This window comes from Opisthocomus hoazin, chromosome 3, assembly GCF_030867145.1.
Source record: "Opisthocomus hoazin isolate bOpiHoa1 chromosome 3, bOpiHoa1.hap1, whole genome shotgun sequence".
In the NCBI taxonomy this organism is placed as follows: Eukaryota; Metazoa; Chordata; class Aves; order Opisthocomiformes; family Opisthocomidae; genus Opisthocomus; species Opisthocomus hoazin.
In genome coordinates this window covers 64,315,092-64,331,889 of record NC_134416.1, presented here as the reverse complement: position 1 = coordinate 64,331,889, position 16,798 = coordinate 64,315,092, and the positions used below count along the sequence as shown (strand labels likewise).

The window sequence follows — 16,798 nt, the reverse complement described above, 5'->3', positions numbered from 1 at the left end:
TTTCTAATTACCTTAATCCAACCCCTTTGAAGTTTGCTTTGCTTAATTGTTTCTCCTGGATAGCAGTTAAATCTATGAGGTTTTGTTTTTCAGTTGTAGTATAGTAACTATGGGTCTTTGCTGACTATTGAAAATTACTAGTGGAAAAATAATTGATCACTAGTTCTACCACTATTGATATTTGGGTTTTTTTTTGAAGCATAATGACTTGAAAATGTCAGAAAGTAAGTAGCCCATACGAGTTGAAATCGTACATGGTTAAGGACGTTCTTGCTTTGCAATGGGCTTAGCAGAAAATCAACCTTAACTATTCTGCCAGTGCATCTTTGGTAATGTGAAAAAGCTTCTGCAGAAAAAGAAAAATGCCTTACAAATGGCTTCACTGCTTTATAAATAAGACTGTCAAAATGGTATCATCTGTGAATATACAGGGCTAGTCAATAATTCATTTTCATCCTTCTCCACAAGTATCACATTGCCATTGAACACTGTGTACGTAATGATCTCACCACAGGTCCCAAAGGGCTCTTGGGAGAGCTTTATTCTTGCTTTCAACCTAACAAAAGTCCTCCACATGTTCTTCTCATTCAGAATTGCCTGACTATTTATGGGAAAAGTCATTCTCCAAGACTTCAAGACGTTCTGGAATGGGTCAGCCTTGGGAGAAACGTTATGGGTACAACACAGGGTAGAAGTGGAACAGAGAGAAAAAGATTTGGGAGGTTTTAATTTGTAGCGTATTCCACTCTGTTTCTACCGACTTCAAGAGGAACGTGGCCTCTACTGTTGCTTTACATTTCCCTTTGCTCTCCTCCTGGAATAACTTCTCCAACAGCATGAAAAGGCGGAATTTTAACAGATGCAAGGTCAGGGAACTGTGTGCTGATCTTTGGTCATTATGCAAATTTCTGCTGATGGGAAGATATGATCCAGGCAATAATCAGTATTTTTCCCTCTTAAACCAAGTCTGTAGGGCACATGTGAAAGATTAGGATGGTTCCAGATGTAGTTCATCATTGATGAAAATGTGCATAATTTAATAATTTAATCCTTCTAAGGTGCCTTCCATAGCACAAAGAAACAGAATCAGTATCCATAACGTATGTCCATTATATATTCATATATTCATTTCAAGATAGTTATACATTGAGTAGCTTAAGAAACACTGAAATATACAACTGTATTTTCTAAGATATTCGAGTGAAAAAAAGGGAAGTTGAGAAGGGTACAAGCTATGCCTGGGAAAAAGTGGTGACTTATGCTCTCGGGTTGATTGAAACCCACGTCCTTTCAGGTACGGTTTATACATAGAGTAATCGGTAACACACATCAAAAATCTCGCACCCTTTCTTTTCCTAGAGTGCCTTTACTACCAAAGAATATGTTGGCATCACATCAGACAGGTTACAGACTCAGGCTTGGAAAGTCATCACCGCAACCCAAACTGCGATTCAAAACGGGGCGCGGCATCACACCTCCGGAGCTTCATGGCTGGACCGTGGGCACCAGGCCGGCCAGCCGGCGTTTTCCACCGGCCCTTCACCCCCTCGCTGGCGGTGACCGAGCCGAGTGAGGGGCGGAGGTTTTTACACCTCGTCACGGTTTATGTGTTACTTCAGGAGCCTTCAGCTAAAGCTGAATGAGAACTACTTTAATACGCCACATAAATTTAAGTGCCTGTGCAAGGAGGCAGTTACAAACAGCGGAACCGCTCCAACCAGCAGATGCTCCGCATCCCCCTGGTTTGTGAGCAATGGGCGCCGTTACGTGTTTATTCCGCGCTTGCAAAGTTGCTACCCACGAGAGAGACAGCTTCTGCCGCCCGGCCCGGCCCGGCCCGGCCCTGCCCGCCGGCCCCCGGCCGCCGCCGCGCCGGGCCCCGCCATCGCCGCGGCTGGGGGCGGCAGCTGCCGGCCGCCGGACACGGAGGCGACCCCCGCCGCAGCTTTTCCTCCGCGGATCCCTCTCACGCCTGCCCGCCGCTCTCCGCACCGGGACCCGCGCAGAACCCACCAGATCCTCCCTCGCCGCCGGGTCGGAACCGCCCGGGCGGCGCGGCCCCGCCTCCCCCCGCCGCTCCCGGGCGCGGCCCCCCCCGCTCCGGCCCCGGCCCTGCCCCCGGGCGTGCCCGCTCGGCTCGGCTGGGCTGTGCTGGGTTGGGCTGGGCCGGCAGCCCGCTGCCGAGGCGCGGGGGCGGCGGTGGCACCGGCGGCTGGGAGCAGGGCCGGGCTCGGCGCCGGGAGCGGCGGCCGGCTCACGCAGTCGCAGGAAAGAGAGAGGAGCGGCGGGGAACAGCGGCGGGGAACGGCGGCGGGGCCGGGAGCCCGAGCGCCGCCGCAGCACGGCGCGGAGGCTTGGCGCATCCCTGTTCTGCCGGAGGCGGCTCTGCCCCCCCGCCTCCTTCCCTCCGTCCCTCCCCGCCCCTCCGGAGCGACAGCCCTGCGAGTTTGCTTCGCTGCCCGCGCCCGTCGCTGAGCGCCCGCCGCCGCGTCTTCCCCGCCATCAGCTCCGCGGAGCAGCCGCCGGAGGGCAGGGACCCGAAGTTGCGGCCAGCCCGGGTGAAAAGTAGCGGCAACGCGGAAGGGGCCGGCTCACCGCGCCGCCTCCCGCGGCCCCCCGGCCGGCGGCTGGCCCTGCGCCCCGGGGCGGAACGACACGGCCCGCCGGCGCCTGCCGCCCGCCCCGACCCCGCCGCGGTAAGACGGGGGTGACACTCGGGGCGCTCCCGGCCGCGGGGGGGGGCTCGGGGGAGGGCTTAGGAGCGTGCGGGGCGCGCCCGCGATCGCCGCCGAAACTTGTTCAAGTTGTGCGGCCCCGGGGGGCGGGGGGCGGTGGCGGCGGCCGGCGCCCTCTGCTGGCCGCGGGTGGTGGGCGCTGCCAGGCTTCGCCCCGGGGCTGGCGGGGCGGGGGTCGCCCCCCGGTCGGGGGGACGGGGCCGGCCCGTGGGTCTCTCCTCCTCACGCCTTCCTTTCGCCGGCGGAACCCCGCGGGTGGTTCACGCATACAGATAATTTTGTTTTATTTTATTTTTTCTTAAATTTGAGCTCCGTTTGATTCTGGCGGCGCGTCTTGGGTTTGTGTTCTCAGGTAGCTCCTGGCAGCATAGCGGGAAAATGCGCCCCGAGACTCGCAGCTGCGAAAAGAATGAAAGGAAAAGATGAGATACAGTGAGTTTAAGCAGCCAGTCAGAATTTCTGTTTTGCTGAAATTTCGTGGAACTTTGAAAATGTCCCTTTTTAAAAAAAAAAAAAACAAAAAAAAATGTAAAAGGAAAGGTGCATGAACTCGTCTTTCCTGGAAAGTCAGGAGTACTTTGTCGCCTGAAGTGATTTGAATGTTTCCTGACGCCGGTACCGCTTCAGAGAGCTGTTGTTTCTGTTTCCGCAGAAAGGACCAACGTGCACCGTGGAAGGAAACCTGAAACTGCCCTTTTGACAACAAAGGGCTGGCTTTCTGCCTCTTTCACATGCTTTCCTTTTGCTTCGTAATGGAAGGAGCGGGATTATCCAAATCGTTTGGCAAAATTTGAGCGTTGTTGGCTGAAGATAAGATGAAAGAAGGCTTGAAAATATGTCGATACTCTGTGACTGTTAATGCAGACGCACCGTTCACGGACAGAGGGGGACAGTGGTTAAAAGCACAGCAGCTTCATCAAAAGGAGCTAATGGAGGATCTGTCTTGATTTTTACTTTTTTTTTCCTTCCCACTCTCCCAGGAGTCCCAAAAGAGAAAGATGGGAAGGATTTGTGTGGAAACTGAGATCAGGGGAAAGCTGAAGACAGTAACTTTATTTTTGGAGTCTGTTTTCCAAGTGCTGTAAATTCCCTATTTCATCAATATAACACATTGTTTTGAATAAATTCTATCAATTTGTGATCAGTGGAGTTTTTGTCAGCTTTAGAAGTGGAATTTGACCTGATTGAAACCTTTTTAAAAAAAGTAAATGTGTGACTCCGATTCCTTTTTTCAAGTCAAGTTTTTCAGGTTATCAAGAGATAGTGTTTCAGTCTCTTACAGTGTATTGTCAAGCTGTGTTTTATATGCATATCTTCGAGATTTTACGTTTTCCCTAATTTTAGTATTTATGCTGTAGAGTTATGTTTGAGAAAAGAGTGAAAAGACAAGGCACCCGAGATTTGAGTTTTCAACAGCCGTGTTATTTCTGCGTTATAGCTCAGATTACAAGTAATCTGATTATCTGCTAGAAAGCACGCTTAGTCTTTTCTCCTGAAAAATATGCCTTCGGATGTTTGGCTTTGTACTAACTGGATCAAGGTTTTATATCTGAACAGTGTGTTTTGTTAGGAAATGTGTGCCTGGGGAAGAAAAGCTGCCTAATGGATCATGGCTCTGATGTTCATGGGGCATGCTTTATTTCTAACATTAGTGATGTTTGCCGTCTTCACTTTTGAAGAATCTGTAAGCAATTACTCTGATTGGGTGACTTTCATAGGAAATGTAGTTCAGTATGAAAAACAGCAACTTGAAGGTCTTAGTGCTGAGCAGAAGCTGAAAAAAACAGTTCTTCATCCAGGCTTGTATTTTGACGCTGAAGATGTCCAGGCACTGAGGCAGAAGACTCATACAAGCCATTCCCATCTATTTAGAGCCATCAGAAGTGCGGTTATGGTTATGCTGTCCAACCCATTATACTACCTGCCTCCACCCAAGCACATTGATTTTGCTGCAAAGTGGAATGAGATTTATGGTAACAATCTGCCACCTCTAGCATTTTATTGTTTGCTGTGCCCTGAAGATAAAGCTGCATTAGATTTTGCTCTAGAATATATGGATAGAATGGCTGGCTACAAAAACTGGTTGGTTGAGAATGCACCTGGAGATGAAGTGCCACTCGGTCACTCCCTAACAGGATTTGCCACTGCTTTTGACTTCTTGTATAATTCGCTGGAAAATGAGAGAAGGCAAAAATACCTGGAGAAGATATGGTCTGTAAGCGAGGAAATGTATGAGTACTCAAAGGTTCGTTCCTGGGGAAAGCAGCTTCTCCATAACCACCAAGCAACCAACATGCTTGCTTTGCTTATTGGGGCTTTAGTTGCAGGGGTGGACAAAGGATCTCAGGCAAATATTTGGAAACACACTGTTGTTGATGTGATGGAGAAAACAATGTTTCTGCTCAATCACATTGTAGATGGGTCTCTGGATGAGGGGGTAGCTTACGGGAGTTACACAGCCAAGTCAGTAACCCAGTATGTTTTTCTGGCCCAGCGCCACTTTGGTATTAATAACTTGGAGAATAACTGGCTAAAAATGCACTTTTGGTTTTACTATGCCACCCTGTTGCCAGGCTTTCAGAGGACTGTGGGCATAGCGGATTCTAATTACAACTGGTTTTATGGTCCTGAGAGCCAACTGGTTTTCTTGGATAAGTTTATCATGAAGAATGGAGCTGGCAACTGGCTGGCACAGCAGATTAGAAAGCACAGACCCAAGGACGGGCCAATGGTGCCGTCCACTTCACAAAGATGGAGCACACTGCACACTGAATTTATATGGTATGCTGCCGAAATCACTCCTCAGCCACCTCCTGACTACGGTACTGCTAAAATGCATGTGTTTCCTAACTGGGGAGTTGTTACTTACGGGGCTGGCTTGCCAAACAGTCAGGCAAACACCTTTGTGTCCTTTAAGTCTGGAAAACTCGGTGGACGTGCTGTCTATGACATTGTTCGCTTTCAGCCGTATGCCTGGATTGATGGGTGGAGAAGTTTCAATCCGGGACATGAACATCCTGATCAGAACTCTTTCACTTTTGCTCCCAATGGACAGGTGTTTGTATCTGAGGCTCTTTACGGACCTAAACTCAGCCACCTGAACAACGTCTTGGTCTTTGCTCCATCTCCTACGAGCCAGTGCAACCAGCCTTGGGAGGGACAGCTTGGTGAGTGTGCCCAGTGGCTGAAGTGGATTGGTGATGAGGTTGGAGACTCAGCTGGAGAAATTATAACAGCCTCCCAGGCTGGAGACATGATGTTTGTGAGTGGTGAAGCGGTATCTGCTTACACATCAGCAATGAAATTGAGAAGTGTGTATCGCGTTTTGCTGCTTTTAAATTCTCAGACATTGTTAGTAGTAGATCACATCGAGAAGGAGGAAGACTCTCCTGTTAATTCTGTCAGTGCCTTTTTTCATAATCTTGACATTGATTTTAAATACACACCCTATAAGTTTAGGAACAAATACAATGGAGCTATGATGGATGTGTGGGATGCCCACTACAAGATGTTTTGGTTTGATCATCATGGGAGTAGTCCTGTTGCTAGGATACAGGAGGCAGAACAAGCTGCTGAATTCAAAAAGCGATGGACTCAGTTTGTAAATGTTACCTTTCCAATGAAAGACATGCTTACAAGGATTGTTTACCTTTTCTATGGCCCGTATGTCAATGTTTCTAACTGCAGGCTCATAGATAATGCAAAAACTGGATTTCAGATTTCGCTCAGCGTTAACAACACTGAAAATACCATCTCTGTTGTGACTGAGTATCAGAATTTAAAGACAAGGTTTGATTACTTGGGATTTGGTGGTTTTGCCAAAGTAGTTCATGAAAACAAAGTGACCAAGTTTGGTCTAGGTACTGAATCTGTGGAAAAACGGATAAAAAATGATAGGGTGGTTTTCCCTTTTGGATTCAAGGTGAACATAATTGCAGGGTTAATTCTGGGTGTTAGTTTGGTCATACTGGCTTTTCAGTGGCGGTTTTACATATCCTTCAGTAAAATGTTGCGTTGGATCCTGATACTGGTTGTCACACTGTGGCTTATTGAATTAGTGGATATGTGGAGCATGTGTACTCAGCCCATCTGTGCAAAATGGAGCAGTGACATGACAAGGCTAGAACGTGATAAAGGCAATAAAGCCAAAAAATTAGAAGGAAACCCTGTTGTTTTGCCAGATGTTGTCATTACTTCTCTTCCTGCTTCTGGTGCAGAAATTCTGAAACAGCTGTTTTTTAATAGCAGTGACTTCTTATACATTAGGATACCTACACCCTATCTTGAAATTCCAGAGACTGAATTTGAAATTGATTCCTTTGTAGATCCATGTGAATGGAAGGTTTCTGATGTCCAGAATGGTCATTTTCGTCTTGTCCAAGGGTGGCTTCAGTCTCTAGTTCGAGACACAAAGTTACATTTACAAAACATTCATTTATATGAAGCCAGCAGAAGTAAAACTGCGCAGCATTCTGCCATAAGCAAGGACAAAAAGAAGAGATCCAAAAAGAGAGAAGCTCTGTCAGAGCAAAGAAGCAGGGCAAGAGGGAGTCAAGATAAAGATGCTGAACATATTAGGCAACTGAGAAGACATCTCGCTTATTATCCTAATGCGCGACCTGTGCTTAGTTTAAGTAGTGGGAGCTGGACATTAAAGCTTCCCTTCTTTCAGGAAATCCTAGGACCGTCAATGAGAGCATTATATGTAGTAAGGGACCCACGGGCGTGGATCTATTCAATGTTGTACAAAAATAAGCCAAGCATTTACTCCTTGAAAAATGTTCCAAAACGCTTGGCTGCAATGTTTAAAGGGGAGAATGGTAAAGGAAAATGTAGTTTAAATGAAGGCTATGCATTTGAATATGAATCATTAAGAAAAGAACTTTCAAATTCTAATCCGAATGCTGTTTCTGTGTTGTCCCATTTATGGCTAACAAACACAGCAGCAGCACTAAGAATAAATGGGGACTTGCAGCCAACAAATTATCAGCTGGTTAAGTTTGAAGATATCGTGAGCTTTCCTCGGAAGACGGCTGAAACAATTTTTGCCTTTCTTGGTATTCCTCTTCCTCCCGCTAGTTTAAACCAAATATTATTTGCCACCTCCACCAGTCTTTTCTATCTTCCTTACGAAGGGGAAATTTCACCAAGTAGCATTCATGCCTGGAAACAAAACATGCCCAATGAAGAGATTAGACAGATTGAAGATATCTGTTGTTCTCTAATGGACCACTTAGGATACCCAAAGTTTATAGAGTAAATGCTGCCGGTCAGCAGAAATTTGCACTAATGATCTCTGACTCCCAATTTGTGGATAAGTATTAGAGAGGTTTGTTTATTCTTGTAAAATGTGTATAGACTGCTACTTTCAGAGAGATTATTTTAAGAAAAATATAGTTGTTCTTGCAAGTGCAGGGTTTTTTGTTCTGTTTTGGTTTGTTTTGTTTTCAGAAAAAACCTTTCAACTACTTTTGCTGCCTTTCAAAAAGAGCTGTGTGAACCTTTGTAAAACTGCCAGCTGGGGACTCTATAGCTCAGGGGATTAGTAGTAGAATATGGAGCTTTTCACCTCCAGTTCACCAGTTTGACTCTAGCCCAAGTGGTTAGTTCCTGAAAGTACTTACCATCTGATAATGTGTGATGACTTATATTAAATTAAACTGGTTAAACTGGCCCAGTTCCCAATGATGTGATGATTAGCCCACTTGGACAGGTTTACTGATGCATTCTGTCTGTGTCTCACTGGTCACTATAGTGGTACAAACTAAACATAAGATGAGATTTAAGACTGTTCAGCTTCCCTTCAGCAGGAGGAAACAGTCAGAACATTTGAGTGAATCTAGTTCCTTATTTGCAGTCTGAGCAGACAGGTGCGGGACTGGAATGGACATGGATCTTGAATATCGTTGTAGGATATGGTTCCTTCAGCTCAGAGGTGTGGCACTTAAATGGGGGTTTGTGCTCTGACGAAAGAGAAGACTTCATTCTCCGTGCCTGATAATGTGATACCCTTTGTGAGCCTGAAGTAAACTATCTGGAGAAAAAGAAATCGGACAAAATCTAAGAAACCAACAAGATCTCCCAAACGAGCAGTTAAATTTGGAGAAGACTTTGTGTAGTTTTGACCTGCCTCAACCTAACTTAATTTTGAAGTTTGTTGACATCTTGGCTCCTTGCACTGGTTTATCCTGTACCTCTTGTTGAAGAGGTTCTGCAAGGATTTTCTCCTTTTGAGTGAGACTCTTCCATCCTTCTTTGTTGTAACACATTTCTCTGCTGATTCTCGTGCATAGTTTCACTGAGACCAGTGCAAATATTTAATGTCATTGTCAGTGGCTTATTGTTGATGTCTGCATAAAATGGCAATCTGAGATTTAGAAGATCTTAAATAAATCTCCAGATCTGTGTTGCTGAGGAATGTGTTGCTTTCCTGTGTAATGAATTTCTGAAGGACAACCATTACTAACCTTGGGACTTCTTTCAGAGAGGGGAGAAATCTGAAAATCACCCATCCATCAGCCACCTCACATTTGAGTGATGTTTCCCTGCAGTAAATTGTTTCCAAAGTTATCTGATTTTTGTGGTGATGGGTGTTTCTTTAACAAGGTGCTGTAATATGATACTGGTTTGGAAACAGATAGTCTTGATAGGATAGATGTGTCTTTATCACAGCTAATTTTCTTCTTGAGTCACACTCTTTCTTTGCGCATGCCCATCAAGAACATATTTTCCTGTTTCCTAATTTAACTTGCTCTGCATTCTTTGGAAATGCATGCATATTGTAAATGTCTGCAGATGTGTAAATCAGATCACAAAGAGACATCTGTTTCCTTTACCATCTGTTTTTTGTTACAAATGGAATTGTCTTGAAATATGCTTCAGTTGGTTTGTGGAAGCTAGGATCAGTTTTTTGGCTTATTATATTGAAATATGCATGTAATTAGTGTTTATTTGGGTGGTAAGCGTTAGACAATGTCAAAAGTGCAGTGAGTTTTTTCGTGCAGATTACAGGTACTCTTTCTGATTTTTAATACAAGGGAGTTCTTGCCTTTCCTTCCAATCTTGCTTTGATGCCCCTGTCTTACACCGCTGTCTTGTCCCTCCCATATGTACATTTTACATCCTTTGGAGCAAATTGCGGTATCTCATTATGACCTAGATAAAAGTAGCTCTTTCTCAGCCAGTCATTAATATGTCAAAATTGGCCTCTAGCTTGATAAAACTATTGAAATTTTGCAGTTTCACTAACCATAACTTGGCTGTCATTTACTAGGAGCAGTTGTTTTTTCCCCTTTCAGTCCTAAGTCTCACCCCTGACTAGGTAGAATGCTGTGTTAAAGGAAATACTAAACAAGTTGATATACACTGACATGTTTGTGAAACTTTGGTTTCCAAGTATCAGTCTTTCAAATTGGCTTCTCTCTGAAGCCATTTTTGATCGTGTGCTAAAAAAAAAAAACAAGTATTGATGTCTGTACAGTCTGTACTTGACAGAGTAAGTTTCAGCATTTGCCTTCTATTTCCAGGATTTAGACTCTAGAATCAGAACAAATAAAAAGGCTTTTGTCTGTCAGATGTTTTAGGACAGCTGAAGGTAAGAATTAAGACTGACTGTGTATTTGTGGAAGCAGAAAGAGACCTTTAAATCCCTTCCTGAAAGTACCATATGGAATGCCACAATAGCCTATAAACCAACTTTTGGGCTTTTTTTTGAGGAGTTAGAGTGGACAGAATTACCTGTTGGAAGCATCATCTGTGCTGCGTTTGGAATACAGGGTATCCCACGCACTTACGTTCAAAATAGCATCATTGCTGTCATTAATGATATGCAAGATTTAGGAGCTATTTCTTTTCTGTAGTGTACTTTCATGGTTCAAAGAATGCATATATTCAGATTTCATTGGACTGTGTGTTCCTTGTGCAGATGTAAAAAGGTAAAAGAGAACTCTGTTCTTTATTTTTAGATCTTGTTGTGAGGGCAAATGTATTGAAATCATTATGCTAAAAATATGTAAAAGGAAAAGCTGTGTCTTTGAAAACAGCAGGGTAGGAATGCTAAGGTATGGCAAGTCTCCAATTTTCAATCAAGTAATTGTTTTGTTGAGTTTTAGATGATAAATTACATGACCACTTGACCAAGGTTAGTACCAGACAGGAGGTATCCCAGCTGTGGAGCTGAATGACTTTGTGTTGAGATTGTGGCCTTCTGCCTGCATGAATAGCAACACAAGACACAGCAGAAAGCTGAATAAACTTGCAAATGGTTGACGAGAATGCCCACTAAAGGATGCAGATCTGGGACTTTGTGGAATAAATTTCGGTGGCACCACACATAAAATGACAGTTGTGGTATGGAGAAGCAGGAATGCCGTGGAGGTCTGGTGATAAAAAAAAAATAAACGTTGTCTATTAAAAGATCAATTCTAATATTATGTCTGTGCTGATGTGCAGTGAAATCGGTCATTAAATCTTTTTTTTTGTTATGCAAATGTTCCCATTGAGACGAGTGTTATTCCATATATGAAGAATATGAGTGCAATTTTGTAATATGAAATGATTTTGTGGGTGTGCAGAGTTATCCTCAGAATTCCCTTCTGTTGCTAGCATCCAGAGGAAATGTCGTCACTACATAGACACAGACGTTAACAACCCCTTTCTCCATATAGTAATGTTTAAGACTGTCAGTAAAATTTGAGAGCTGGTAGACCTTTTTGAAAAGCATGTCTGTTAAGGTACGTTGTATTGAAGAATGTACGGGCAGTTTCAGTTACACTTTCATAAAGATGCTGATGAAAATTAGTGTCAGTACTTTATGTTAACTTTCTTCCTTCTTGTCCCTATGTTAAATGTTGATAATTATTTGTACTATATTGTAGTTTGAACTGTCCAATTATGAGACAGCTAAGATTTTGACCTATTTTAAAAAGGCAGGCTTTATTTAAATGGTTACATCTCTGAATCATATTTGGCAGCCTAAGGAAAATAAATGCTGAGGAAAACATTTCAGTTATTTACTTACTTTGTAATTATGTGACATTCGCCCTGGGGAGATGCGCAGGGGTCGTGGCATTCAGAGTTCTGTTAAATCACATGAATCTGTAGTCTCTGAGCATACCTAAATACTTCTGTTACTTCTAGTAAGCTTTTTTCAAGAGCGACATGTGTGGAGGTGAGCCTTGGTATCATGGTCAGATTGGTTCCTTTCATCCTCTTAGCACGCAGTTGGCATGCAGTCCTCACTGAATTTATGTTCTAAGTTAATTTGCCAGATCCAGAGTGGAATTTCTGTACAAGATCCTCAATTGTATGTAAATATATGACACAATTAATTTGACAGTGTTCTACTATTTAGATAGTGTTAGAATGCAAATCAAAAAATGCACTTAAGGTTTGTTAAGTTATTGGTAACGGATTTGTAAAGCTGCAGTCATGAATCAGATTTTTTTTTTAACCATAAAAACAGTTTCACTAGCTGTTGAAACTTAATGATATGACTGCTAAGGGAGTCCTGGTTCCACCTGACAGTCAATTATTTCTATTATTAGTCCTAGAGACACTATTTATTTGATTAAGATACATTATCTGGAATATAATACTGTGTTTGCTGAAAACATTTGAAGTGCACCATTCAAGATTAAGAGTACAAGTATGTTACTTCAATATTTCTGTAAGTTACAAAAATTAGCCCCTTTGTGAGTGGCCCATGTCTTGGGTTTCATATGTTGGAATATTTTATAATTAGAAACTGATGTTTATTTAGATGACAGAAGTAATTTATCAAAATGATTTCTTTTTAATTAAACATAAAATTATTTTCTTCAAGAGGATGAGTGCTGGATCTCAATATTTCTATCATCAGGGCATCATAAGCTTTCCTTCCTTTTTGTGGATTCCCTTTTAGCTTTGATTCAGACTAAAACCTTTGTTTAAATCTCATTGTAAGAAATATGTTTTCTGATCAAGGAGTCTGTAGACTCGTGTGGTCTCAAGTTCCACTTCATTGCATTTCAGTGTGGAATATCATGGACTATTCATCATGGATCAAATCCCTAAATTGTGAGCTGTTCATAATTGGGCCATATGTGAAGTGATGCCATGCTAACCTCAATGAATGTTGTGCCATTGACTTCAACAGGGCCAAAATACTATCTTCTACTATCATCAAAATATTATCATCTACTTAGCCTGAATATGCCAAAACAACAGAAATTACAGGAAGTAAATACCTCAAATGATTATGAAATATTACTGTTCTTTTTATCTGATGGAGAAAGGAAATGCATTTTAGTAATGTAAAAAATATAAATTCCATAACCCTAATCAAAGCTATCTGTAGGCTGTCTGATAAATTTATAAGCTTATAAATGGAGGTATAGAAATAAGCAGTTATTCAAAATAATGTACAAAGCACAGTTTCAAGTGTTAGGACTTTGATTTTCTTTAGTGAAGAGAAATTTGTTGATACGTGATCTACACTATTCTCATAATGGATGTGAATGGCTGATCTTGTGCTGTCTCAGAAAATACTTAATAATGGGAAAGTGCTGTTTCACATTACCAAAATGATACTGTTTTAAATTAAACTATACATCTTTTGAGCTGACAATATGCTGAGTTATATGCGATGTAGGAGAACAAAGACAGTCTTATTTCATTCACACCTTTCTAACACAGAATAATTTCTGAAAGGTTCTTCACTTATGCTGGTATAAAACATTTACTTTACTGTCTTTATTGGAAAGATATTGCGGTGTTTAAGAACACGACCTGAATTCATCTATCTCACATCAAGTAATTTAACTTTCACACTTAAATAAGGAGCACTGTCACTCTAGAATCAATGGAAAGTGAGTGTTGCCTTCAGAGGTAAGTCAGACATTGCTTACCTCTTTGTAAATGCTCAAAAGCCAAAGGTAACTGAACTCTTACTTGAGTTACCCACTGAAAGGCTTCAAAGAAATTGGGTTGAATTTGGCTTTAAATGTATATGGTCTTAACATCTAAGTAGACTTCTGTGTCTGAGCAGTTCTAGTGCATACAATGTCCAAACAAAATTTTGTGAAACATCCTGCATAAAACTATTGTTAGTAAAATAATACTTTTGTGTTATCCCTTTCTTTTCTTAAATTATTTCACCACTTAGGATATCACAAACCATTGTGATATGGTCAAGTGTATGTATTTTAATTTTTTAAATATTGCTATTTTTGTTTGTTTTGAATATGGGAGCTACTGTTATCTTTCAGAAAGTATTGATGGCAAGACCTGATTCTGTCTGCCCTCGGATGCACACTAAGTGTGTTTGGTGGTAAGTAAAAGATCACAAAATAGCTGTATTCCTGGAACAAAAAGGGTGATTTCCAGCTCAGTTCTCAGGAACTGGACAAGTGTGCAATCCATAATTTTGAAGTCTTTTATTCTATAAACACTGTAGCTATATGCAAACTGTATATTTAGAGTAGTGCCTCTTCTGATTCCTGAGCTATACTCAGGAGTTTTTTTGGAGACTGATAGTTGGCCGAAAGACTGTTCTAACAATTTGACAGTGTAGGTAGGCAAGGTCCAGCAGCCAGGAATGTTCTGTTCTGCGTTCATTTAAAAAAAAGGACACATACTCAACTGGAATAACTGCAGCCCTCTGAATTTCTGTCCCTGAATGTGGGCTGGCACAGGCAGTATCTATCAGATCCAGAGGCACAGGTAGCTCAGCACCATTATTGCTGCAAAGGTCTGTCACCCACTGCAGGTGCATCTGAGCTGCAACTAGTTTCCCACAGCAGAGTTTTGCAGGTTTAGCTAACTAATGTTTTTGTTCATTTAATTTAGCAGAAGATGCTTAAGATGTATCTTAAACGTAGGAGCAAGAGTAAGACCTGATTCTGTCTCTCCTGTGAACTACAGCATGTTGTACAGCAAAGGTTTGCACATTTTTAAGTGTCGATGACCTTATATTCAGCTGTGAAATAGGCTTAATGTTGAGGTTTTTTTCTGGAGTGCGTTAGCCCTGTGCTTTCTCTGTTAGTGGCTGCTTGGTTATTTTGCAGTTGGTGGGCGGTATGTGCTTACCCTTTGTAGCTCATCCTAGGTCTTTTTTTTTTTAACTTTCTGAATCTTCAACCCAGCTTTGGCTTTTGGGAGAGTTACATGGAAGATCTCTATTATGATAGGAGCAACAAAGTATGGTGTAAACAAATGTTGCTGTCTATTGCAAATTCTTTGAAAATATTTGTCTCTAGCTGTTTTCTGGAAGGTTGTTCAAAGTGAATAAATCCAATGTACAAAGCGCAGAAGAAACTAGTATGAAGAAAGTGATAAAGTCAGGCTGTCACAGATAATAAATATACACTTGTTTTTGAGAAAGCAATTAATATTTTCACTCTTAATTGCTTTTCTAAGAGAGGTGTTACATTTTTTGGGGGAGTATTTTAGACTTTTTTGTGTTTTGATCCTACAGCTTGCCTAGAAATAAATGTTTTCTGAATCTTATTTTGAAATGTCCATTTTGTTACATTTTCTTGAACCTTCTGTTGTGTTTCAGGATGTTCCAGTCTATCTTTTTTGTAAATTACATCGTACAGATGCCACTTGATTTCAAGAAACATAATCTGAGACCTGGTGAGGGCTAAGATAGGTACACAGAAATGAAGAGAAGAACAGGAGAAATAAAATGTTATGGTGCTGAAGAGAATAGACTTGAAAGCATGTGTTCGAACATTTAGGTCTTAATGAGCTGCCATATTATGCACTATGAATGCCTGAATCATAGACTTTATTATTCACTTTAACTGATCAGCTTAACATTGTCGGTTTCAAATTACCATTAAGAGTACTAATGGAAAGGTAAGTTAAAAGGAACTTTTGTTTGGATGCATTTTGTTGTTGGTTTTTTTTCTTCAAAGCAGTGCTATTCTTTTGTACTCCTAAACTGTGTTAATTTGTAACTGTGTAGCTGTTACCCAGTGTAGCTCTATAACAACACTGTTAGCACCAATGGATGTTTTTCAATGAGGGGGTGCAACTTTACCTGCTTGGTGTAGATTCAATATTGATGGTTTCTCAACTGCCAGCATCCTTTGGTGACACATTTGAAAGAAAAGGTGACTTCTGTAATAAAGAATGGTTTCATGTTTAAGAATGGACTGCACTGTTGCTGAACAAAATAGAGGTGATGAGAAAACATGCATATTATAGACAGTCAGAATACTGTCATTTAGTCATGATTAAGCCCGTCTCATAATCAGATCTTTAAAAGTGTATGTGTAGTTTTCATCCATTCCTCAGCCTAATGACTAACGTTCATGACCCTCTAATTGCAAGCTAGTCTAAGAGGAATTTCCGTCTATTTTCTGAAAGAAAAGAACAAGGTTACATTAAGATGCCCTGGCTTTGTTGATGTACTAGGGTTTTTTTTAAGCTGCTATCACTTGAATGTATGTACCTCTAAATTGCTCAAGGGTGCATTTGCAAATCTTGCATAATGAATGATCCTGATGACTTCAGTGTATCGGAATTTACCTATTTGTATTCCATCTTTTTCTGATAGTAGCCAGGCCTTAGTACTTTTAACACGTGAAGTGAATAGAAAGATTAGTGAAGAGCCAGGATGGACAATAAAGAAAAAGCACTGATACTCGTAGTTCACAGATTGTTGAAAGAGTTTGCCAGCAATCTGCTTCATCTGCATTTAGTTCAGTTGACTGTGCATAGCAACAGACTCATAGCATCCTTTGCAGAATCACCCTTGAGAAGTTTATAACTTAAAGGTACAGTTTTAAACAGCTAATATATATATCATTGTTTTAGTGCCTTTGAAATTAATTTAGGTGCAATTTTTTTTTTGATTTATAGATGCGAGGCAAATGAAAGGAAAAAGTTGTTAAATTTATTAAATTCCCCTTTAAAGTTAAATATAAATAAATAACCTCTAAAATAAAGACATTCAGATGCTATTTAAGTTTCGGAAAAAAACCTGTAGAGTCAATTTATCAGAACTGCCATTAACTGTGTTACTAAATTATTACTATTCATGCTCTATAATGTATCTTACAAAACAGGTACAAATA

At 41.5% G+C, this 16,798-nt stretch overlaps 1 protein-coding gene across 2 annotated transcripts; it reads left to right on the top strand.

The window, feature by feature from the left end:
• The first annotated feature begins 2,192 nt into the window (after positions 1-2,192).
• DSEL (dermatan sulfate epimerase like) lies at positions 2,193-16,013 on the top strand. 2 transcript variants are annotated; one of them, XM_075416538.1, is made up of 3 exons: positions 2,193-2,696; positions 3,088-3,167; positions 3,388-16,013. In XM_075416538.1, the coding sequence occupies exon 3, from the start codon at positions 4,345-4,347 to the stop codon at positions 7,993-7,995; it is 3,651 nt and encodes a 1,216-aa protein (XP_075272653.1). In that variant the 5' UTR covers positions 2,193-2,696; positions 3,088-3,167; positions 3,388-4,344; the 3' UTR covers positions 7,996-16,013. The 2 variants fall into 2 exon arrangements, with proteins under 2 accessions (XP_075272653.1, XP_075272654.1); XM_075416539.1 differs by lacking the exon at positions 3,088-3,167.
• The last annotated feature ends 785 nt before the right edge of the window (positions 16,014-16,798 follow it).